Source organism: Somniosus microcephalus, chromosome 11 (genome assembly GCF_052327205.1).
Source record: "Somniosus microcephalus isolate GS21.2 chromosome 11, FLI_Smic_1.0, whole genome shotgun sequence".
Classification (NCBI taxonomy): Eukaryota; Metazoa; Chordata; class Chondrichthyes; order Squaliformes; family Somniosidae; genus Somniosus; species Somniosus microcephalus.
Window position 1 is genome coordinate 87,605,119 of NC_140997.1, and position 25,980 is coordinate 87,631,098.

At 45.2% G+C, this 25,980-nt stretch overlaps 1 protein-coding gene across 1 annotated transcript; it reads right to left on the minus strand.

Annotated features, from left to right (window-relative positions):
- Window positions 1-4,755: 4,755 nt before the first annotated feature.
- Window positions 4,756-25,445, minus strand: LOC147110700 (phospholipid-transporting ATPase ABCA3-like). Its single transcript, XM_085999951.1, has 6 exons — window positions 25,181-25,445; window positions 24,504-24,634; window positions 22,806-22,971; window positions 20,739-20,998; window positions 15,990-16,089; window positions 4,756-4,993 (listed from the first exon to the last, which is right to left on the minus strand). Exons 1-6 carry the CDS (start codon window positions 25,443-25,445, stop codon window positions 4,815-4,817), a joined length of 1,101 nt encoding a protein of 366 aa, XP_085856077.1. The 3' UTR covers window positions 4,756-4,814.
- Between the last annotated feature and the right edge of the window lie 535 nt (window positions 25,446-25,980).

The following is a 25,980-nucleotide window of genomic DNA, read 5'->3' on the forward strand; positions in this document are numbered from 1 at the left end:
ACCACGAGCGCGATTTTTGTCCGGCCGAAACGTAAATACGCCTATGACCGGTCCGGAATCGCAAGCTTTCTTTTGAGGCGACGCGCGCATCGGTACGCTCTATAACTTTCAAACGTATAGAACACGGACAGACAGAAGAGCCGCTTTATATATATAGATAGAATATATATATAGATAGATAGATAAGATCGCCTCTCATTCTCCTGAACTCCAATGAGTAGAGTCCCAATCTACTCAACCTCTCCTCATATGTCCATCCCCTCATCCCCGGGATTAACCGAGTGAACCTTCTTTGTACTGACTCGAGAGCAAGTATGTCCTTTCTTAAGTATGGACACCAAAGCTGTACGCAGTATTCCAGGTGCGGTCTCACCAATACCTTGTACAACTGAAGCAATACCTCCCTATTTTTATATTCTATCCCCCTAGCAATGAAAGCCAACATTCCATTGGCCTTCTTAATCACTTGCTGCACCTGCATACTAACCTTTTGAGTTTCGTGCACCAGGACCCCCAGATCCCTTTGTACTTCAGTACTTTCCAGTTTCTTGCCATTAAGATAATAACTTGCTCTACGATTTTTCCTGCCAAAGTGCATAACCTCACACTTTCCAGTATTGTATTCCATCTGCCAAATCTCCGCCCACTTACTTAGCCTGTCTATGTCCCCTTGCAGGTTTTTTATGTCCTCCTCACTCACTACTTTCCCTCCCATCTTAGTATCATCTGCAAACTTTGATATGTTACACTCGGTCCCCTCCTCCAAATCGTTAATATAGATTGTAAAGAGTTGGGGACCCAGCACTGACCCCTGTGGAACACCACTAGTTACTGATTGCCAGTCTGAGAATGAACCATTTATCCCAACTCTCTGCCTTCTGTTAGATAGCCAATCCTCTATCCATGCCAGAATATTACCCCCAATCCTGTGATTTTTTATCTTAAGCAATAATCTTTTGTGTGGCATCTTGTCAAATGCCTTTTGGAAGTCTAAATACACTACGTCCACTGATTCCCCTTTATCCACCCTATATGTTACTTCCTCAAAGAACTCCAGCAAATTTGTCAAACATGACTTCCCCTTCATAAAACCATGCTGACTTTGTCCTATTAAATTATGATTATCCAAATGTCCTGTTACTGTCTCCTTAATAATGGACTCCAAAATTTTACCTACCACAGATGTTAGGCTAACCGGTCGATAGTTTCCAGCCTTCTGTCTACTGCCCTTTTTAAATAAGGGTGTTACATTAGCAGTTTTCCAGTCTGCCGGGACCTTTGCCAAGTCCAGGGAGTTTTGGAAAATTATTACCAATGCATCCACAATCCCTACCACCACTTCCCTCAAGACCCTAGGATGTAAGCCATCAGGTCCAGGTGATTTATCCGCCTTGAGTCCCATTATTTTACCGAGTACCACTTCCTTAGTGATTTTGATCGTGTTTAGCTCCTCCCCCCCTTTAGTCCCCTGTTTGTCCAGTGTTGGGATATTCTTAGTGTCTTCTACTGTAAAGACTGATATAAAATATTCATTCAGTGTTTTTGCCATCTCCATATTTCCCACCATTAATTTCCCGGTCTCATCCTCTAAGGGACCAACATTTACTTTAGCCACCCTTTTTCTTTTTATATAACTATAAAAACTCTTACTATCTGTTTTTATATTTTTTGCTAATTTACTTTCAATCTATCTTCCCTTTCTTAATCAATCTTTTTGTTATTTTTTGCTGTCTTTTAAAGTTTTCCCAATCCTCTATCCTCCCACTAGATTTGGCTACCTTATATGCCCTTGTTTTTAGTTGAATATTATCCTTAATTTCTTTACTTAGCCACGGATGGCTGTCTTTTCTTTTACACCCTTTTCTTCTCAGTGGAATATATTTTTTTGGAAGTTGTAAAATAACTCCTTAAATGTACACCACTGATCATGTATCGTCTTACCCTTTCATCTATTTTCCCAATCCACTCTACTCAATTCCGCTCTCATACCTTCATAGTCTCCTTTATTCAAGCTTAGCACGCTTGTTTGAGATCCAACCTTCTCACCCTCTAATTGAATATGGAATTCAACCATGTTATGGTCACTCATTCCAAGGGGATCCTTTACTAGGACATTTTTAATTAATCCTGTCTCGTTACACAGGGCCAGATCTAAGGTTGCTTGCCCCCTGGTCGGTTCAGTTACATACTGCTCAAGAAACCCATCCCTAATACACTCAATGAACTCATCCTCAAGGCAGCCCTGCCCAATTTGATTTGTCCAATTAATATGATAGTTAAAATCCCCCATAATTATAGATGTTCCCTTATTACAAGCCTCAACTATTTCCTGATTGATACTCCGTCCAACAGAGTTGCCACTGTTCGGAGGCCTATAGACTACGCCCACTAGTGTTTTTTTCCCCTTATTATTCCTTACCTCCACCCAAACTGTTTCATTATCCTGATCTTTTGACCCAATGTCATTTCTCTGTATTACAGTGATTCCCACCCCACCTCCCCTTCCTTCCTGCCTGTCCTTCCTGATCGTTAAATAACCTGGTATGTTTAATTCCCAGGCATTGTCACCCTGCAGCCATGTTTCTGTAATGGCCACAAGATCATACCCATATGTAGTTATTTGTGCCATTAACTCGTCTATTTTGTTACGAATGCTACGTGCATTCAGATAGAGAACTTTCAAAGATGTTTTGTGACACTTAGTTCCTGCTTTTGCCCTTTTTATTACTTTACCTTTTACTCCATACCTTCTGCCCCTTCCTGACATGCTCTGGTTTTTAATTTCCCCACTGCTACCTAAGTCTATGACCTTCTCTGTTGTCATTTTTATTATTTGCTCTCTGGGAACCTCCCCCCCACTAGTTAGTTTAAAGCCCTCTCTACAGCCCTAGTTATATGATCCGCCAGGACTCTAGTCCCAGCACTGGCCAAGTGAAGCCCGTCCCAACGGAACAGCTCCCTCCTGCCCCAGTACTGGTGCCAGTGTCCCAGGAAGCAAAACCCTTTTCTCCCACACCAGTCTTTGAGCCACGCATTTAACTCTCTAATTTTATTTGTCCTAGCCAAATTCGCTCGTGGCTCAGGTAATAATCCAGAGATTATTACCCTTGTGGTTCTGCTTTTTAATTTGACCCCTAGCTGCTCAAACTCCCTCAGCAGAACCTCCTTCCTTGTCCTATCTATGTCGTTGGTACCAACATGGACCACGACAACTGGATCCTCCCCCTCCCACTCCAAGTTTCTCTCCAGTCCAGAGGAGATGTCCTTAACCCTGGCACCGGGCAGGCAACACAGCCTTCGGGACTCTCACTCTCGGCTGCAAAGAACTCTATCTATCCCCCTAACGATACTATCCCCTACCACAACAACATTTCTTTTAACTCCCCCCACTTGAATGGCCCCCCGCTCCACGGTGCTGTGGCCAGGTTGCTCATCCTCCCCGCAGTCCCTGTTCCCATCCTCACAGGGAGTAAGAGCCTCGAACCTGTTGGACAAGTGCAAGGGCTGCGGCTCCTCCAACACTACCTCCTGGATCCCTGTACCTGCCTCACTTCTAGTCACACCATCCTGACCCTGGCCACGGACTACATCTGAATTAATTAATCTAATTGGTGTGAATACCTCGTGATACACAGAGTCCAGGTAACTCTCCCCCTCCCTGATGTGTCTCAGTGTTTGAAGCTCGGACTCCAGCTCTTCAACACGGAGCCGGAGTTCCTCGAGCAGCCAACACTTACTGCAAATGTGATCACCGTGAGCATCAATGGTGTCCACCAGCTCCCACATATTGCAGCAGTAACACATCACCTGATCTCCCATTCTATGTAATTAATTACATTTATTAATATTATTCTTAAATACCCTCTGCCCCGATTCTAGATGGTGAATATCACACCTTAGAAACTATAAACCAAAGAGATTTAAGCTTAAAAAGGGAGAAATACTCACCAACCAATCACTTACCCGCTTTCTGGTGACGTCACACTTGGATTACTTTTTACCCCTCTCCTTCCCAGACTGGAGATTGGTCTCTGGGGCCTTTTATAGCCCCGCTGCTGCCGCTCGAGATTCCCGCCGACGCACTGAGGCCTTACCTGGTCTCTGGGGCCTTTTATAGCCCCGCTCTGCCGCTGAAACACCCGCCGACGCACTGAGGCCTTACCTGGTCTCTGGGGCCTTTTATAGCCCCGCTGCTGCTGCTGAAACACCCGCCGACGCACTGAGGCCTTACCTGGTCTCTGGGGTCTTTTATAGCCCCGCTCTGCCGCTGAAATTCCCGCTGATGCACGGAGGCCTTACCTGGGTCTCTGGGACTTTTATAGCCCCGCTGCTGGCGCTGAAATTCCCGCCGACGACGAAGAAAAGAGGAAAGGAAAGACTTGTATATCTACAGCTTCAAAGCGCTTTACAGCCAATGAATTACTTGAAGTGTCGTCACTGTTGTAATGTAGGAAGCGCAGCAGCCAATTTTCACACAGCAAGATCCCACAAACAGCAATGTGATAGACAATCTGTTTTTTCAGTGATGTAGGTTGAGGGCTAAATATTGGCCAGGACACCAGGGAGAACACCCCTGCTGTTCTTCGAAATAGTGCCAAAGGATCTTTTACGTCCAACTGACGGGGCCTCGGTGTAACATCGCATCCAAACGACAGCACCTCTGTACAGCACTCCTTCAGTACTGCATTGGAATGTCGGCCTAAATATTGTGCTCAAGTCTCTAGCGTGAGACTTGAACCCATGACCTTCTGGCTCAGAGGTGAGAGTGCACTGAGACATGGCTGGCAGCTGTGACAGGAGCAGCCCAGATACTCTCAACTGGAGGCCGAGTGAAAATGGCCGAACCCTAAACAAAGGGCTTTAAACAAACACATACCTTCACACAAAACAGCAGAGTCATGAGGAATACTGAAATGACAAGGAAAAGGAAGAATTTGAAGAACCAGGCCAACCAATGCAGCCAGTTGTTGAGTCCCATCATCTTCATATACTCCTGAAAAAAAAACAAGGCCACAGGCCATCAGAGCCACCTGTCTACCAGCTCACATCAACAGTAAACGTCCTGGCTTCATTTGGTAAAGATACAGCAATTAACCATCACAGAACAAAGTAATATCACAAAACTATTATTAAGCAGTACTAGTTTAATAAACATGTTAAGATTCTGACAAAAATAGAAGGGAAAGAATAAATTTTGATGGTCTAACCAACTAGTATGTACACACAATATAGGAACAGGAGTAGGCCGTTTAGCCCCTCGAGCCTGTTCCACCATTCAATGATTCATGGCTGATCTGTGACCTAACTCCATATACCCGCCTTTGCCCCATATTCCTTAATTTTTAACAAAAATCTATCAATCTCAGATTTAAAATTAACAATTGACCCAGCATCAACTGCCATTTGCGCAAGAGAGTTCCAATCTTTTACCACCCTTTGCATATAGAAGTGTTTCCTAACTTCACTCCTGAAAAGCCTGGCTCTAATTTTTATACTGTGCCCCCCGAGTCCTAGAATCCCCAACCAGCGGAAATAGTTTCTCTCTATCTACCCTATCAGTTCACCTTAATATCTTGAAAACTTCGATCAAATCACCACTTAACCTTCTAAAGGAATACAACCCTAGTTTGTGTAATCTCTCCTCATAATTTAACCCTTGGAGTCCAGGTATCATTCGGGTAAATCTACTATGTAATACTGTCCACGGTAAACTCGACTGAAGCTAAAAGTGACCAAATGTACCGACAAGCTTTGAGGGCAAGAGACTGCTTGGCTAAAACATTTGTAAAATAAGTGATGTGCTGGTACTTTTCCTCCAAAAGATAAGATCTTGAAAATTCTGTGAGAACCACGAGTGAACAACCTTCAGATGTGAAAAACGACTCTCTCCAACCCTTGACTGTCTGGCCTTGGTTAACTAAGCGTCAAAACAGATAGGAAGAGAGAGAAAAACAACATTAATCACAGAGTTTGGGACACGAATGCTGTGGGTGAGTTGCCAAGTTTTGGGTTATAAGGGATGTTGTAGACTGACACTCGTGGCTGCAGTCATGGGCTACCTGGTCAATTGCCAGTTAAAGTCATACGTCTAGTCATCGCTGAATTGACCTCTCACTGGTGTTAGTACGTACGTGGTTGCTTATGACCACTTGAGCTTGAAGTAAATGATTTTAGATTCGTGCGTGCTTGCTTGTAATTAGTAAATGAATTGAGTGTGAATTGTTTTTGTATACTCCATGCGTGCTTACTTGTAATAAGTAAATTAATTAAGTACGGTTTGTGTACTTGGTACTTACTTGTAACCTCTTGCTGATTTCAAGTAAAGAATAGTTTACCCTGAAATCTTTGTCTCGAGTTGTCTGTTCCACGGGTCTGAACTGTATAAACTGTCAGACAATCTGAACGTCTTACAGATTTGGCGCCCGAAAAGGGACCCATTCGGAACAAACAATGGCAAAGACGATGAAAGCGTTAGTCACGAAATATGTGACAGCGAAGTTACCCCTCAAAGAGGGATGGGTACGGGTCATTATAGATGGTGATGATCCAGTATTGGAGGCTGAACAATGGACCCAAGGGTCCATGTGTCAGCAAAGGTTAAGGAAATCCATTTGTTTATTGCCCTATCAGAGGCAGGCTAAATCTGATGAAAGGGTAAAGATCAAGTTAAGGAAAGAAACAGAAGAAGAAAGGGAACGTAGAAACAGGCTTGAGGAAAAGTTAGAACAGGAGGAGAGGTGGTGTAATAAAGAACAACAACTCGAGAGCCAGTGTATAAATAATCAGAATCAGTGCGATGCCTTGTCAAAAGAACTATCCAAACAGAGACATCGGTCAGAGCAGGCAGAAAAGATCAATGAGGACCTGAAGGTTGCATTTGGGGTCACCCAGAAACTGGCTCTAGAGGAACGGTGTGCTCGTGGGGACCACACTGAATGTAATAAGTATAAAGAGTAAGAGATAAAGAGGGAAAATGATCTAAGTTGCAATCTGAAAACTTAGCAAAGAAATGGAAAAAACAGGGTTTTGGGGAGCCGGGAAAAGGTGCTGAGACAACAATTTAAAAGAAGGAAAAAAGGAAACTTAAAGTTTTAGCGACACGGAAGCTATCAGCGTCTGTGCCAAGACAAATGAAACACAAGATTTGCTGAGTGAAAGGAACCTTAAAGGATGCTGGAATTTCAGTTTGTGAGAAAGTGTGGAAGTTTTCCTGACTATGAATTTTAAGAAGTTACAGTATTCCTTTTGTCTGAAAGTCTGTCTTTGAAAGAAAGTGTTTGCTGTGTTTGTTTTAGCTCCACCCACTTTTCTGTGCATGGAGCTAAAGCCGTTTAACCCTTTGTCTTGGATGTTGGAAGTTTTGTGTGTGTGGATGTGTTAAATATGTCCATTTCAATTTAAGATTGTGCACCTAGAAGTGGGAGAAACTTTGTGATTTGCATTTTTTAAGTTAAAGACAATGCTGTGGATATATTTTGACTGGAACGATTTATACAGCAAACTGTAAATCAGAGGCAGTTTGTTTTACAAAAGGTAAGCTCCAGCCTTGAAGTTACGGTTGCCATGGTTTCTAATCGTGTCTGGTAGAAAATGAATTTGGACTTTTTGAAAGTATTTTGTTTTAATTGGATTACAAAAAATAGCTATTGTTTGATTTTATTTTAAATCAATTTGAACATTTACAAAGCACTGTCTTCTTAATTTGGTTAATGTTTAGAAGCTACAAGCTGAGGGAAGCTTCTCCCTCTTTTTCAAGGTTAGTTTCAGATATTGGTTTGAATTGAATTGGAGTTATTGAGGTTAATTAACCTGTTTAAACCAGACTTTATTGTGGTCACGGTGAAATTCTGGTTGGTGTAAATTGTGTGAAAGCCTCTAGTTCTGGACATGAGGCAATCACATCAACAATTGGCATTTTTGAAATTTCTGACCAATTTCAAGTGTGTGTGACCAGGAAAAAATTAGAAATGCTATTGTTGTGTGTGGAGTTGTTTCACAAAATGTTTGTAGTGGTGCTACTAATTTTAAAGGCACAAAGATTTTGTTTTAAATTTACCTGAAAGCTGCGAGAAGCTGTGACACAAGCTGACATTGATTGATGGTATCTGGGATTGTCTTCTTTTGAAAAAATGTTAACTAACCTATTAAATTGTGAAAATCAACCTGTCTTTTACGATCGGGAAAGTTTTTTTTTTAATTTACGTGAAGTGACACAATTGCTCCGCCTTCTTACAAACCTGCAAAGGAGTTAACCCTTTCCGCTGACAGCTGTTTCTTTTTAATTCACCACACAACAACTTTTTATTGCTGAATGAAATTTAAAGATATTGGACATTATTAACATAGAAACATAGAAGATAAGAGCAGGAGTAGGCCATTCGGCCCCTCGAGCCTGATCCGCCATTTAATGAGATCATGGCTGATCATCCACATTCAGTACCCTGTCCCTGCTTTCTCCCCATATCCCTTGGTCCCTTTAGCCTTAAGAAATATATCTAACTCCTTCTTGAATATATTTAATAATTTGGCCTCAACTGCCTTCTGTGGTAGAGAATTCCACAGGTTCACCACTCTCTGGGTGAAGAAATTCCTCCTCATCTCAGTCCTAAATGGCTTACCCCTTATCCTTAGACTGTGACCCCTGGTTCTGGACTCCCCCGCCATCGGGAACATCCTTCCTGCATCTACTCTGTCTAGTCCTATTAGTATTTTATAAGTTTCAATGAGATCCCCTCTCATTCTTCTAAACTCTAGCGAATATAAGCCTAATCGACCCAATCTCTTCATACGTCATTCCTGCCATCCCAGGTATCAGTCTGGTGAATCTTCGCTGCACTCCCTCCATGGCAAGAACATTCTTCCTCAGATAAATTTAAGTTTCTTAATTTTAAGTGAATGTTTCCCCACAGTGACAGAAGGGAATCAGGAATTGACTAATTAACCCATTGGGCTCGTAGGCAAGCCACAATGGATTGTCTGTTTTTTCTTTTAAGCAGGGGGCCAGATGAGTGTTGATGGTGCAAGATTGTCAGGCGGGTAGAAGTCTTCCCGTGCAAGTCGGCCACAGCCTCATGGACGGCCAAGACCCTAGTTAGGGAGGTATTCTCCAGATGTGGTAGATTCAGGCCAGGGAAGTGATTTTACAGGTCAGGTAATACAAGCCACTCTGAAATTGCTTGGAATTGAAGGGAAATGGCATGTGACCCACAACCCACAATCATCTGGAATTGTGCAAAGAATGAACCGTACATTGAAGTTGGCCCTGCAAAAGGAATTAAACAAAAAGCACACTAAGTGGGATGAGGTACTTCCCCAAATCTTTATGGGAATCCGTAGTAAAGAGTCCAAAGGAACAGGTCACTCCCCTCATGAATTGGTAATGGGGAGGCTCATGCGAACCCCACACACCTGTTGGTCCCCACTCTGACTGATAAACAAATTAAAGAGGTGACTCAGGACAAATTCCTGAGTGACCTGTGGGGAACTTTAAAAGAACTGAACTTGAGGGCCGCCCACAACATTGGGAAGGCACACCAACACAACTGATTACACCTGACTCCGAGTAAACCTCAGGAGTGGGAAGTAGGGAGCCAGGTAATGGTATGAAACTATGCGAGGGTAGGAGGAGTGTTTTGAACCCCTCTACAAGAGGCTGTATAACATTATTGACAAAGCCAGTCCCATGGTGTATACGGTTCAGTTACCCAAGAAAATCAAATGGTTTTTCAGCCCACTAGCAGGTCAAGAAGACAACAAGCCACAATTATGAGCACGGTGAGACTGACTCAGCCACTTCAGTGGGATGATGAAGAAGGGGTGGCCTAATGGGACACCCCCACCCAATGAGGTGCCCCTGCCTGAAGTGGCGCCTCCACAGGCACAGTATGATTCAAATGAAGGTGGACAGGACATGGGAGCTGTAGAAACCGCCTCGCCCCAGGTCTGAAATCACCTCCTGTCCACAGATGAGTCCAACAGACTCCTCCTACCCCACGACGTAGTAAAAGAAATAAAAGACACCCCTGAAGTATCGTCAGTCGAAAATTGCCCTATACAGAAAAAGAAAAGTAGGAAGTCCCATTTTGTTTTGTTTTTTTAAAACCCATCAGTATTGAGAGCCTGAACTGTATAAAATGAAGGAATTATTCTGGCCAATGGTCGCGATTCTGCTCTGTCTCGAAGATTCCACGTCAGCCTATTCGTCATACTGGACCACCACTAACTATTTTCCCTATAATAGGTCAATTGCAGTTGCCCCGGAGACACCACCCCGGGATGCCACTTGAAACATTACCCTCCAGTACATCAAGGGTGATTGCGAAACCGCGTGTTCAGGGACAGTATGGGTTTTCAATTATGAGGTCCAGGAAGGTAAGGAGGGTATGCATAAAATGCAAAGATCACCACACCGGGCCAAGGGTGTAGTTTTTACAAGCAGAACCAAGTGACCATTCAAGGTATTATCAGATAGGGAACCCTCAGGGGAACGTAGGAAGCCTGACCCAATCCTGAGCAGCAGGAGACACTCTGTTGTGTTGGCCACGGTGGTGACAAGAGCATAAGGGAATCTATGGGTGCGTAAACCCTTCGAGGATGCCATCCAACCATACTTATGTATCCACAGAGCCACTTTGTGGAGCTCCCATCCACTGGATAGGCGGGAAAAGTATCCAAGCGAATGGAACAGATGACATGGGTCCCTACCAATGGTTCATGGACAGGGGGGGGGAGGCCGTGTAGGGGTTCGGAGGGTTGCACACATTATCATGTGCAGGAATGTAAAAACAGAATACACATGGTGGAATTGAAAGTCCGTCCTAAACTTCCCCCTCCTATCAATAAAACACAGACCCAGGTTATTTGTCCCAAACACACTCTGGGGCCGACAAATGGGTTAGTGGTAATCCCAACTCGGATGATATTGTACCATGATGTGCATCACAGGTGATACCTGTGATATTACATCTGACTGAGGTGGGACTACCAAACTGGTGCAAACCAGAAACAGTGCGGTTATATGGGAGAATGGTGCAGGAATTAATAGAGGGATTTTGGGAAAGGGCCAGCACAACACTGGTGGAATCGGAATTAGACCCATTATATTGCCAGGGCTCAGGAGATGGTAATGGACTTAACAATAATTTAAGGGAATATACTGAGATCATTGAAGAAAACAATGTCAGTTAGGGGATTAAAGTGGACCATATCAGAATGCGAAGGGGGCTGATAAATGATGCAGCCACTGTTTTTAATACCGAACCTCCCTCGTTAATAGCCTTGATTTGGCTAATTTGGATCAATCCGTAAAGGCAGTTTGAAATCGTCTAAAGGAAATTCTGAATAAAATGGTCTGGAACAAGAGAAATTGAAGGAGGACCAAATTATAACCATTCATCTGCACGACGTGGTTAACTATTTAGCATCCCATTTTAAAAAGATAAACCAAATTTTAACGTAGAATCTGAATGCCTCTAGTGAGGCCACGCGAAATGATGTTTGTGTAATGTATGGATCCTGGTTAGTGGAACAAGCCCGTGAAAACCTCCAGCGCGTTGCGGAGGGGAAACTTCCCTTGTGGGTGACTAATCGACACCTGAGGGCAATGTCCACTTACCAATTTACCATAACTATGTGTAAAGCCAGGGCGTTAGTACAGGTGTACCCGGTAAAACACTATTGTCATTTGCAGGAACAGAACGACATCACCTTATTAGGGATGGTATTGTATTATCCCATCCTGCACGAAAAGGCAACCCTAAATCCTCTATACCGCGTGGAGAATATAGGAGTACGTCAGGGAGACCACTTAGTAAGGTATGACGAACCCCCGCAGTATGTGACCCGGGTGGATAGGACCACTTGGGTGGCCCCAGAGCTTACCGGGTGCGCTCAAACTCGGGACACATTCTTCTGCCCTTATGATGTGGTAGAACACGCATCCCCTGCGTGCAGGTTTGATTGGGATGGGGTAGAATGGAACTGCACCATGAAAGTAGTTGCAGGAAAGCTTTTCCCCGTTGACTCTGCATATCGAGGGAAAGGTGAGTATTATGTCTCCACCATACACCGGGAATACCAGTATGGTAACAACCTGACTTGTCCCATTGTGGTGGGAACTTTTTGCTTTATCCCAGTCCAACCTGTAAGATTTGGGGCACGGGTTTTATTCGCATAGGCAAGTAGGTATCGCTGTAGAAGATGAACGAAAAGAGCAATTACACCAGTACGTGACTCGATTCGGCTATGACATTTCACCTCTACCAGAACACCTGGTCGAGTTAATGCAACGAGTTAGTCAGTCTCAAAAGCACTTTTATACCCTGGCCCAGAAAAACCGGAATCTGCACAAAGAAATATCTAAGATTGGGGATGATTCGTCTTGGTGGGATATCGGTATGAATATCGAGGTTCACCCCTGGATAAGAATTACCTCCCATGTTTTAGTCATTGTTCAGTTGGTGATTGTGTTATATTTACTGATAATAACTTGTCGAGTCAACAGACGCCACAAGCAGCAAGCATTGGTCAAGCTGTTACAGAAGACCCGGAAAGAAGAGGAAGACGATAACGTATAAGTGTCTGTGACCTTAAATTCAGGTACAGACACTTGAGGGTGGACTATGTAACACTGTCCACGGTAAACTTGACTGAAGCTAAAAGTGACCAAATCTACTGACAAGCTTTGAGGGCAAGAGACTGCTTGGCTAAAACATTTGTAAAATAAGTGATGTGTTGGTACTTTTCCTCCAAAAGATAAGATGTTGAAAATTCTGTGAGAACCACAAGTCAACAACCTGCAAATGTGAAAACGACGACTCTTTCCAACCCTTGACTGTCTGGCCTTGGTTAACTAAGCATCAAAGAGAGAGCGAGAGAGAGAGAAAAACAATGTTATCCACACAGTTTGGGGCATGAATGCCGTAGGCGAGTTGCCAAGTTTTGTTGTATAAGTTTTGTTGTAGACTGACATTTGTGGCTGCAGTCGTGGGCGACCTGGTCAGTTGCCAGTTAAAGTCATACGTCTAGTCATCGCTGAATTGACCTCTCACTGGTGTTAGTATGTATGTGGTTGCTTATGACCACTTGAGCTTGAATTAAATGATTTTAGATTTGTGCGTGCTTGCTTGTAATTAGTAAATGAATTGAGTGCGAATTCTATTTGGTACTTACTTGTAACCTCTTGCTGATTTTAAGTAAAGAATAGTTTACCCTGAAATCTTTGTCTCGAGTTGTCTGTTCCACGAGTCTGAACTCTATAAACTGTCAAGACAATCTGAACGTCTTACAATGCTGCACTCCCTCCACAAGACCAACATATCCTTCCTACCGTGTGGTGTCCAGAACTGCTCACGGTCCTCCAGGTGCGGGCTAAAGGTGGCTTTGTATAGCTGTAGCATAACTTCCAGGGTACTGCGTACAGTTCTGGTCACCATATTACAGGAAAGATGCGATTGCACTAGACAGGGTACAGGGAAGATTTATGAGGATGTCACCAGGACTGGAGAATTTTAGCTATGAGGAAAGATTGGATAAGCTGGGGTTGGTTTCTTTGGAACAGAGGAGGCTGAGGGGAGACTTAAGTGAGGTGTATAAAATTATGAGGGGCCCGAGATACAGTGGATCGGAAGGAGCTATTTCCCTTAGCAGAGAGGTCAATAACCAGGGGGCATAGATTTAAAGTAATTGGTAGAAGGAGTTGAGGAGAACTTTTTTCAGCCAGATGGCAGTGGGGGTCTGGAACTCACTGCCTGAAAGGGTGGTAGAGGCAGAAACCCATTTAAAAAGTACTTGGATATGCACTTGAAGTGCTGTAACCTATAAGGCTACGGACCAAGAGCTGGAAAGTGGGATTAGGCTGGATCGCTCTTTGTCAGCCGGTGCAGAAATGATGGGCTGAATGGCCTCCTTCTGTTCTGTAAATTTCTATGATTCTACCCCCTTGTATTCTAGTCCTCTAGCTGTAAAGTATTATTTTCTGTACCGTCCATGACATTTTAATGATCTATGTACATGGACCCCCGAGTCTCTTTGGACATCCACTGTTTCTGGCTTTACACCATTTAGAAAGTACCCTGTTCTATCCTGTTTAGGTCCAAAGTGGATGATCTCACATTTGCCTCAGTTTTTCCCATTCGCTTAATCTATTAATATCTCTTTGTAATTTTATGCTTCCATCTACACTGCCTACAATGCTGCCTATCTTTGTGTCATCGGCAAACTTGGATATATGACTTTCTATCTCATCATCTAAGTTGTGAATAAATACAGTGAATAGTTGATCCTTGCGGGACACCATAAGTCACATCCTGCCAATTCGAGTACCTGCCCATTATCCCTGCTCTCTGTCTCCTGCCGCTCAACCAATTTCCTAACCAGGTCAATAATATGCCTTCAATTCCATGAGCTTCAACTTTAGCTAACAATCTCTTATAAGAGACTTCATCAAATGCCTTCTGGAACACCCGTTGACATTCCCCTGCCCACTACTTTAGTAACCTCTTCAAAAAATTCAATCAGATTCGTCAGGCATGACCTACCATTTACAATGCTGGCTCTCTCTGATCAGCTGAAAATTTTTGAAGTGTTCAGTCACTCCATCCTTAATTATAGGCTCTAGTAATTTCCTGCCAACAGATGTTGGGCTAACTGGTCTATAATTAACTGGTTTCCCTCTCTCACCTTTATTATATAGCGGAGTGACATGCACAATTTTCCATTCTAAAGGAACGGTTCCCAAATTGAGAGAACATTGAAAAATTACAGTTAGGGCTTCTGCAATGTGTTTCACCAGTTCCTTTAAAACTCTGGGATGGAAACCATCTATCTTGCCCTGGGGATTTGTCACTCTTTAGTGCCATTATTTTCTTCATTACTGTTATTTTGCTTATGTTAATTTTGGTGTATCCCCGTCTCTGATTCAATATTAGTTTCCTTGGGATTTCCGGCATGCTATCCTCTTCCGCTACTGTAAATACTGACGCAAAGTAATTATTCAACATGTCCGCCATTTCCTTATTTTCATTTATAATATCACCGTTATCAGTTTTCAAGGGGCCCATGTTGCTCCTGACCACGCTTTTTTTCCTAATATAATTGTAAAATTTGTTTGTGTTGATTTTGCTATCACTTACAAGTTTCTTTTCATACTCCCTTTTTGTAGCTCTTACTATCTGTTTTGTCACCTTTTGTTGTTCTTTGTATCTCTACCAGTTGCCAGGATCTGTGCTAGTTTTTGGATTTTTGTCTGCTTTTTCTTTTAGTTTTATGTTGTCCCTTACCTCTTTAGTCATCCACGGCCGTTTTTTTGGCAAGTAGAACTCTTGCCCCTTAGGGGTATAAACTGGTTCTGTATCACATTAAATTCTTTTTTGAACACCTCCCACTGAACATCTGTCCTTTTACCAAATAACAGATTTGTCCAGTTTACTGTGGACAGTCTCTGTCTCATTGCAATGAAGTCAGTTTTACTAAATCTAGAATCTTAGTAGCTGTTTCGTGTTTCTCCCTTTCAAACACTACGTTGAACTCGATCATGTTTTGATCGTTATTAGATAAACATTCACGCATCGTTAGGCTGTTAACTAAATCTGGCTCATTACTCATTACTAAATGTAATATGGCCTGCCCCCTTGTTGGTTCTAGGACATATTGTTGCAGAAAACTATCTTGAACATACTCAAGAAATTCACTACCTTTCTGACTTCAGCTAGTCTGTTTATCCTAATCTATATGAAAGTTAAAATCCCCCACTGAAACCTTTGCTACACGCTTGTCTAATTTCTGCATTTATACATTCTAACGCTTCACAGCTGCTACCAAGGGGCCTATACACAGCTCCAGTACAATTTTAAACCCTTTTCTATTTCTTAATTCTACCCATAAAGTCTCCACTGCCTGCTTACCTCTCATTATATCCTCTCATCATTGAAGTGATTTCATCCTTAATCACTAAGGCTACTCCATCCCCTTTACCATTTTCCCTATCTTACCTGTAGACCTTATAGCCTGGTTCAGCTCCCAGTCCTGCCTGTCTTGCAGCCATGTCTCAGTAATGGCCATCATGTCATACCCTCCAAGTTGAATTTGCACCTGCAATTAATTCAATTTGTTCCTTATACTCCGAGGGTTTCTATAAAGAATGCTTATTTGGGCCACACATCCTAACCTGTCCTTCGGCTCTAATGTTTTACTCACATTTCTTATGTCTCTCTCCTGATTTCATTACTTTACATATTTTAGTTTTCCCTTTACCTGTAATGTCTAAAGCACAATTGCTGGCTATTACTCTACTCTGTTCCCTTTCGTTTGGTTTAGAACTATTGTTTATATTACCTTTTCCACCCGAGCCCTCCCCCCCCAATTTACTAGTTTAAAGTCTTCGTGACCACCCTATGTATCCTTTTCGCTAGGACCCTGATCCCCGCACAGTTCAGGTATAGCCCGTCCCAACGTTACAGTTCCTTCCTGTCCCAGTACTGGTGCCAGAGTCCCATGAAATAGAACACCTCTTTCCCACACCACTCCTTCAGCCACGTGTTCACCTCCCTAAACTGCTTATCCCTACACCAATTTGCACGTGGCTCGGGTAATAATCCAGAGATTATAACCCTTGAGGTCCCTTAATTTAGCTCCTAGCTCCAGGTACTCTCCAAACAGGACCTCTTGCCTACTCTTCCCTAAGTTATTGGTTCCAACATAGACCACAACAACTGCATCCTCCCCCTCCCTCTCCAATATCCTTTCAAGCCATTCAGGATATCCCTCACCCTGGCACCAGGCAGACAACATAATAAAAACAAAAAAAAATGGCGGCGCGCATGGACGCAGCGGCTTTGTCGCTCCCGAGACTGAGCGTTTTTACCCTCTTTCTGAGTCTCTTCTGGACTCTGCTGATACGGGAATTGAGGGCAGACCTACTGTACAGCCGGCAGACGCTCCTCGATATCGGGGCCAACTGCATGCGGCTCACACTCGGCGCCGTCGATCTGCCTCCCGACATCGCCCGATCCCCGGGACCAGCGTGGCGTCCTTCCCCAGCCGGAAGTCGGCGCAGACCGCGCAGGGAACGCAAGCAGAAGCGGGGTAAGAGGGCAGGAATCCAAAATAGGCTGAAGAGGGCCCCACACAAACCCTCCCTCCCAAGTATTTTCCTGGCCAACGTCAGGTCACTAGAAAACAAAATGGATGAGATCAAACTTGATCTCTCCTCACAGAAAGGGACAAAGGAATGCTGTGCCATGATCTTCAGAGACCTGGTTGAACAACGGCATCCCTGACACCACCATCCAGCTAGAAGGACGCACGGTCTTCCGCGCCGACAGAACTGCAGACTCCGGTAAGAGCAAGGGAGGCGGTTTGTGCATTTACACTAACAATGCCTGGTGCACTAACACGGACATAATCGATAGATCCTGTTCGGCTGATTTGGAATTACTCATGGTAAGGTGCAGACTCTTCTACCTGCCTCGGGAATTCATGGCTGTTATCATCACTGCGGTCTACATCCCACCACACGCTAATGCCAAACTAGCACTGAAGGACCTCTACAGGGCCATCAGCGAACAACAAACTGCGCACCCAGACGGAGCTTTTATCGTCACGGGGGACTTCAATCGCATAAACTTAAAATCTGTACTACCGAAATTCCACCAGAATGTTTCCTGCCCCACAAGAGGGGAGAACACACTGGATCAAGTCTACATGAGCATTGTAGATGCTTATAAGGCCATTCCCTGCCCCCACCTTGGGAAGTCTGACCACCTCTCCCTGTTTCTAGCCCCGGCATACAAACCGCTCATCAAAAGAGGGAGAACATCAGTGAGATCAGTGAAAGTATGGCCAGAGGGGGCAGTCTCGGAGCTTCAGGATTGCTTCGAACGCACTGATTGGGGCATGTTTGCCCATAATGACATCGAGGAATACGCATCCACAGTGCTATTCTACATTAACAGTTGCGTCGAGGTCGTCACGACCCATAAAAATATCAGGACATACCCCAACCAGAAACCCTGGATGAACGGAGAGGTCCGCTCGCTGTTGAAAGCATGCGACGCAGCATTTAAATCTGGCGACGCGGCGGCTTACAGTGCAGCTAGGACCAACCTAAAAAAGGGTATCAGGACTGCCAAAAGGAAACAGATACTGCGGATAGAGGATCATTTCCTCAACAACTCGGACCCCCGGCGCATGTGGCAAGGCATCCAGTCCATCACTGACTACAAGAGTAAAAACACCAGCCCCCCGGTTAGCGATGCCTCCCTTCCGGAGGAGCTTAACAACTTCTACGCTCACTTTGACAGGGACAACAGGGAGCCGGCTACCAAAGCCTTGCCACCCCCAGAAGACCAGGTGCTCACTCTGTCGACCTCCGACGTAAGGGGTGTTCTACGCGGAGTGAACACACGAAAGGCTGCTGGACCTGATAGCATCCCTGGACGGGTACTCAAGGAATGTGCTGATCAGCTGGCTGATGTCTTCACCGTCATCTTCAATCTGTCATTGGCCCAGGCAGTAGTCCCTACATACTTCAAGACCGCTACCATTATTCCTGTGCCAAAGCAAACAGCTGTGACGTGCCTGAACGACTATCGACCTGTCGCACTCACACCCATCATAATGAAGTGTTTCGAGAGACTGGTCCTAGCTCACATCAAAGCCAGTGTTCCCGCCTCTCTTGACCAACACCAGTTTGCCTATCGTGCAAACAGATCAACGGAGGATGCAATCACAACTGCTCTACACTCTGCACTGAATCACTTAGATGGTAAAGAGACCTACATCAGAATGCTGTTCATAGACTACAGCTCAGCATTCAACACTATCGTCCCCAACAAGCTGGCCACCAAACTCCACACTCTTGGCCTGAACACTTCCCTCTGCAACTGGACCCTGGACTTCCTAACAAACAGACCCCAGTCTGTCAAATTAGGTAACCACACCTCCCCCCCCCCGACCCTGAACACGGGGGCCCCACAAGGATGTGTGCTGAGCCCCCTCCTCTACTCCCTCTTCACCCACGACTGTGTGGCTGTTCACGGTTCCAACACCATCATCAAGTTTGCGGATGATACCACGGTAGTAGACCAGATCACCAACAACGATGAGTCAGCCTACAGGGAGGAGGTCCAGCATCTCGTGAAGTGGTGCGCCGATAACAACCTGGCCCTTAACATCAAGAAAACCAAAGAAATCATTGTGGACTTCAGGAAGTCTAAAGGCGGAAGTCACACCCCCATCCACATCCATGGGGCTGTGGTGGAAAGGGTGGACAGCTTTAAGTTCCTCGGAGTCCACATCACGGAAGACCTCTCCTGGTCCCTCAATACCTCCTCTCTGGTGAAGAAGGCCCAGCAGCGCCTATATTTCCTAAGGAGGCTGAAGGGATGTAACCTGTCACCCCTGATCCTCTCTAACTTTTACCGCTGCACAATAGAGAGCATCCTGACAAACTGTATCACAGTATGGTATGGCAGCTGTAGCTACTATGACTGGAAAGCCCTGCAGCGGGTAGTAAAAACTGCCCAACGCATTACCGGCACCCGGCTACCGACCATAGAGCACATATACCAGAAATGCTGTTTACGGAGGTCACGGACCATCATCAAAGACCCTACCCACCCCAGCCATAGTCTGTTCGCCCTCCTGCCATCTGGGAGACGCTACAGATGCATTCGCACCCGTACGACCAGATTTAGGAACAGCTTCTTTCCCAGGGCTGTCATCCTACTGAACTCCACAAATAAACTCTAAAGCCTGCACATCTGCCAATGCACTTTATCATGGTTATGTTTATGTTAATGTATTACAAGCCAAATGAATGTTGAATGTTTAAATGTCTTAATCTAAATGTACACTCTCGGGAGCCGCAAGCCTACATTTCGTTGTACTGCACTTGTGCACTAACAATGACAATAAAGTTGATTATGATTATGATTACCATGTGGGACTCTCTATCCTGCTTACAAAGGATGCCATCTGTCCCCCTAATTATTGAATCCCCTACAACTACCACATTATGTGTCCCCTCCTCCCCCCTCTGGACAGCCTCCTGCTCCAAGGTGCCATGAGAGCATGCTGGCTGTCCTTCCACCAGAATTTATCCTTATCCTCACAGGTAGTAAGTATATTGTGCCAGTTGATAGGATCAATTTCAGCGGATGGTATTTCTTTATCTCACCTGGGTGCCCCTTACTCTGCACACTATCGGTCACACCAACCCCATTCTGATCCTGCACCTCTCTACGAGCTGTGACCGAAGTCTGGAGCAAACTGTCCAGGTACTCCTCCCCCTCCCTTATGTGTCGGAGTGTCTCCAACTTGCATTCCAGCTCAATGACTCTGAGCCGAAGAGATTTGAGACGGAGACATCTACTGCACACGTGTTCGCTCGGGACAGTCTCACCGTCCACAAACTCCCACATACTGCAGTCCAGGCACACAACCTCCTCTGCCATATCTTAGCCTAGATTATTTATATCTACTTTTTAGTCCACTGTCATTTTTTTTTTTACTTACTAACTTACACTAAGCACTAAAACACTGGACAACATTTTAAATACTTACTGCCTCTAGACTACACAAACCACCACAAGTATTGGATGCAGAAAGCAGCACCTCCTGCCACCTCTGCTCCGAGTTCCAACTCTCACCAAATTCCCAACTTTTACATTCTGTTTACAATGCACTCTGCTTCTGACCAACTCTGTGCGACCACAAGCGCGCACACATTGACATTTTACCTTCTGCTTGGTTTCCTTCTCCAGTACAATTGCTTTGGTGACATTGAGTGCCGTGTAGGTGAAGCTCAGCATGACCACCAATGAAAGCTGCGTTTGGATTGCCAAAATGAAGAGGTCATCGGTGTAGGGGGGGAAGGGGAACCGCTGCATTTCTACCGAAAACAACGAAAGCACCTTGGCTGCTGCCGTGCTGGCGTGGTAACGGATAATGGCTTTGTCTGTCGCTAGTTGTGTCGCCAGGAACCCCTCACGGTAATAGCCTTAGAAAAACCAAAGCACACGAATACAGCACATAAAGTACACCGCAAAACTGGATAACAATCATGAATATTCTGCTTTCTTCTGAAAATATTAAGAGCTTTACCAGAACACAGTTATAATTCATTATATTCATACTATAGCAAGGATAGTCACTGTTAGGACACATTATTTTAATACTACAATAACCAATAGTTAAAGTAAATAAAAAATCAGCATTTAACACTGCCACTGGTCATGTGATCTCATAATTCACATTCGCACAGCGTGTGCATGTGAATTTTAACCTTTCTGTGCGTTTGTTGGTAAAATAGTAAGATGAAAAGCAGAGAGTGCGAGTGTTTTTTGATCCTTGAGACTGCTTTACCTCCTTGGTTACTGAATGGCGGGAGATGTTAATTACATATCCACGTGAGATATTGTGTGAGTGCATGCAGGTGTCAGCTGTGGCTCAGTGGGCAGCACTCTCATCTCTGAGAAAGTCGTGGGTTCAAGCACCACTCCAGACACGAGCCCATAATCCAGGCCAACGCTCCAGCGCAATACTGAGGGAGTGCTGCACTGGAGGTGCCATCTTTCAGATGAGACATTAAACAGAGGCCCCGCCGGCTTTCTCTAGTGAACGTAAAAGATCCCGGGGCACTATTCGAAGAAGAGCGGGGGAGTTCCCTCTGGTGTCCTGGACAATGTGTATCCCTCAACCATCATCAATAAAACAGATTATCTGGTCATTATCACATTGCTGTTTGTGGGATCTTGCTGTGCGGAAATTGGCTGCCACGTTTCCCACATTACAACAGTGACTACACTTCAGAGTAATTCATTGGCTGTAAAGCGCTTTGGGATGTCCTGAGGTCGTGGAAGAGGGAGCAGCAGGGGAAGGGGGGAGCGGAGGGGGGAGCGGAGGGGGAAGGGGGGAGCGGAGGGGGAAGGGGGGAGCGGAGCGGAGGGGGAAGGGGGGAGCGGAGGGGGAAGGGGGAGCGGAGGGGGAAGGGCGGGGGAAGGGCGAGCGGCGGGGGAGCGTAGGGGGAAGGGAAAGGGGAGGGGGGAAAGTGGAGGGGGAGGGGGAAGCGGAGGGTGGAGGGGGGAAGGGGAAAGGGAAGGGGAAAGCGGAGGGGGGAAGGGGAAAGCGGAGGGGGGAAGGGGAAAGCGGAGGGGGGAAGGGGGAAGCGGAGGGGGGAAGCGGAGGGGGCGGGGGAAGGGGAAAGGGGAGGGGGGAAGCGGAGGGGGAAAGCGGAGGGGGGAAGCGGAGGGGGAAGGGCGGAGCGGTTTCTATCGCTGGAGTCTGTCCTGCCAATCTCATTCTGAAATGCCATGGCGGATGTGATGGCACCATAAATAGCAACTAAGCATGTCCTGAAGCACTTAACACAAAGCTGAAACCAGAGAGAACTCAACATCTTCCTTGTTGTGGATCAAACTCTTGCCAACAAGAAGAATGATTTGCAATAGCTAGACAAACATCACGAAAAACAAGTGCTAGGTACAAGACAGAATCTGCGTATTAAGAGATAACAGGAGTGCCTCACCCAACAAGGAACTATGCCGACACTCCAGCTAAGGGCAGCGGGGTGCAGAACGAGAGTGGCGCGTAGCTCACATCAAAGAATTTTAACTCTCACTGCCATAAACCTGCGCTCACTATTCCTAGAATGAAGAAATCTAAATTTCTCTCCCATCCTACCCCAAAATAAATTGCAACGGATGCCATCAGGACACAGGGCGGGGTGTCCAGATGTCAAGTTCTGTCCACCTGGCTTGCTCGCCTGTATGAGTGAAGCTGTAGAAGGGTCAGCACTGATAGCTCACCTGGATTGCCTCCGTCCTTGAAGTACTGCTCACGAGGCCCAGGTACCTGGAAAAGTGGGTAAAGGAACTGAGTGTTCCAGTCCTGATCTCGGTTTGGATTGAGACTACTTAATTCCCCAAGGGGTGCGTTCTGAGGACTGTATTTAAACCGCAGGTGATAGCTTACCTAAAATGATAAAATCAACAATTACTAATTACATGATGTTCTGGCTAACATTCCTCCCTCAATCAACATCACCAAAACAGATTAACTGGCCTAACTGGCCATTCTCCTCATACGAGGTTCCCATTAATTTGCATACAGCTGATGTTGATTTAACACCAAGCTCAATGCTCAGAACAGCCCTTTCCAAATCTCCCGGCCCAGAAAATTCACACTGGACAAAGCGAGCAAGAAAGATGAGCACAAGGAGGATTGATTGCCCGGGCTCCGGCAGCCAGGGCTCCCGTGGCCCAGTTCAAACACCCTGATCTGAACAAACACACCCTAACACTGCGGCTACAGCAGAGAAACTATTTGGGTGATAGATTAGTGGAGCTCGTTTAGGTTTTTATTACTGGCTTGGTGACATTATTGCTTATATCGATTATACCAATTACATCTCTATATAGCGATAACCAATTGAGAACAGTGGAGTTGAGCGTGCAGGCCTCCAACTGGGACCAGTTACTGTCTGCCATCCGTTTGTACTGTGATATTTTGGCTTGTCCATTTCCCTGCAATCTAGCCAACTCCAGTACAACCTCCCACATACATCTGAACTGGATGGAAGAGAAGCTCGTAGAGGCAGTGTACCTTGCACTGTGATCCGTCCAGAGTCAACCAATACCACCCCTGCTTCCAGAAACACATTATGGCCAGTACCATCACAAGGAGCACTTTCATTCTAGATTGGAGTTGCAGACATCCTGTTAGCAAGAAACTGAGGACAGAACAGTCCTCTGAGGGACACTGTGATCTCGTGCCCAGCTCCGAGTACAGTGCTGGCTCCTGGTCCATGTGCAAGTGAACAAAGAGCAAAATAACGAATTTTCCAACAATTCTTTGTTATAACAATAACCTCAAGTCCAGGATTTCAAATTCTGGCAAATCTGGCAGACTCCAAGAGGCACTAAAGAACATTCCAAAGTTGTTGATGGCTTCAAAGATATCTAAGTAACAAAACAATGAAACCACTATTAGTTGGAGTTCCTATTCAGCAAAACCACCAGTGTTGGGAGTTACAGCTCGACAGGGCTCACTGCAACATACGTACGGTAGTGTGTCCTTCCGCCATAGTGACACGAGCTGTAGCAATTCACGGAGAATGCTGGTCCCACTCTCCAGGATTTAATCACACCACACCCGACACAAGCTACTTCTGCAAACCAGAGTGCAAGAGGTCATGGAACAGCATCCCCTTCCTGAGACAGGAGAGTTTCACTCCCCTCAATTCCTAACATCTGCTGCAGGAACGGAAAGGGTGATTGTGAGCTCCTTCTGCAATAAACCCTACTTACTTCAGTAAAACACAAAATGTACACTAAACATTTAGCGATTAAAGAAAAGCTTCCAATATATGGAGCATAAAAACACAGAGAGTGAGAGAGTGGAGGATTCCACACTAACACTCGGCAAACATCACCTTTGCACCTCCAGTCAAACTCACTATGTAGCAGGTACGTACAGCGGTAAGGACTTACTAATATAGCACGTACCTGCAGCGGTAAAGGCTCATCATGGTGCTTAAAGTCATGGTCGATTACAAGAGCTACCAGCACATTCTCTGCTGACTTGTTTGCCGATTTAATAAATTCATTAAACTGAGCTTCTGTTTGGAAACCTACAACTGCAAAGAAAGAAGACTTCTTTAATACATGGTTCAGATTACATAGGGTTAAATGGCACCTTGGTGGTTCAGGTTTGATAGGGATCATAGCCTGGTATTAATGGGTATCGGAGCATGGTACTAATGGGTGTCGTAGCCTGGTACTAATGGGTATCGTAGACTATTATTATAGACTAATGATACCGGACCAGCAACCAAGTGGTCGCGAGTTCAAAACCCACAATATCAAGTTGTAAAATAATTCACTCATTTTCGTGTCGGCACAAAAAAATGATTGAAACTGCCAGATGGTCACCCACGGACTTTGCTCCCCAACCATTTCAGACAAGAGAATAAAAGCTGAATTGCATCACCGTCCTGAGAAAGAAAAGATTGCTCTGACGAAGGGTCAGTTCTGACGAAGGGTCTTCGAACTGAAACGTTGACTCTGTTTTCTCTCCACGGATGTTGCCTGGCCTGCTGAGTTTTTCCAGCATTTTCTGTTGTTATTAAAGAAAAGATTGCCCCCAGTAAAAGGACAGTGACATAGAACGTTAAGACACTTACTTTGAACTATCTTCTGCAGAGTGTTTTTCACCATCTTTGCGATCGTCCCCACTGCAGTCACGTTGGATGGGATGTAAGCCAAACTCCATTGGACTTTAGGGTGTTGGGGGAAATAGGGAATATCATAAATGTAGAAGGGGGGATAAATAGTCGCATTCGGATACTGCACAGAGCTAACTCGCTGTCTCAGAGTTATAAGAATTGCAGCAAATATAAGTGGCAGGCTTATTTCAGCGATGGTAACCAACACCTGACGTTTCTGCATTGAAACAAAAGTAAGATTGATAAAGGGAACCATTACAGGTTTCTCTTAGCAGTGGATTATCAGCAAAGACATGTACACTAAACACAACGCACCATATGCGCTACATCACAAATTCAAGATTCCCATCATGCCAGGATCCAATCTCAGCTTTCCTGCCAGGTCTGGTGGGGAAAATTGTCCCAAACTGATGGGTATCGCACTCCGGGGATCACGCTCCGGGGGCCACGCTCTGCAGTGCGGAGGGATAAAGGACACGCCAGTTCCTCTGAGTCCCAGAACCGGGTCCAGGGCAGGACAGCAGCCCTTCACTGTGACAGCCTGAACCCACTGGATTCAATTGAGGCTTCTTACAAGGTGGCCAGGAGCAGGGTTGCAGGGTGCACGCTATTAGAATAGAAGTTTAAACGCACATCCCGCAGGTGCTGCACAATTGAAAGGCCTGGAGATAAACATCACACACACTTAAGAGCACAGAAGACTGCACTGCAGCAGGCATTCGCACACTTAAAACACAGACCCTCCTCCTCACCATTAG

Bases quoted from the DNA above. Each gene is read 5' to 3' on its own strand.
- LOC147110700 (XM_085999951.1), bottom strand. From the start codon at position 25,445: ATGCAGAAACGTCAGGTGTTGGTTACCATCGCTGAAATAAGCCTGCCA. The intron at 22,972-24,503 runs GTACGTGCTATA...TTATCATTTTAG, and splicing joins ATGAGCCTTTACCGCTGCAG to GTAAGCTATCACCTGCGGTT. The intron at 4,994-15,989 runs GTAAGATAGGGA...TTTTTTTTTCAG, and splicing joins CCAGGCTATAAGGTCTACAG to GAGTATATGAAGATGATGGG.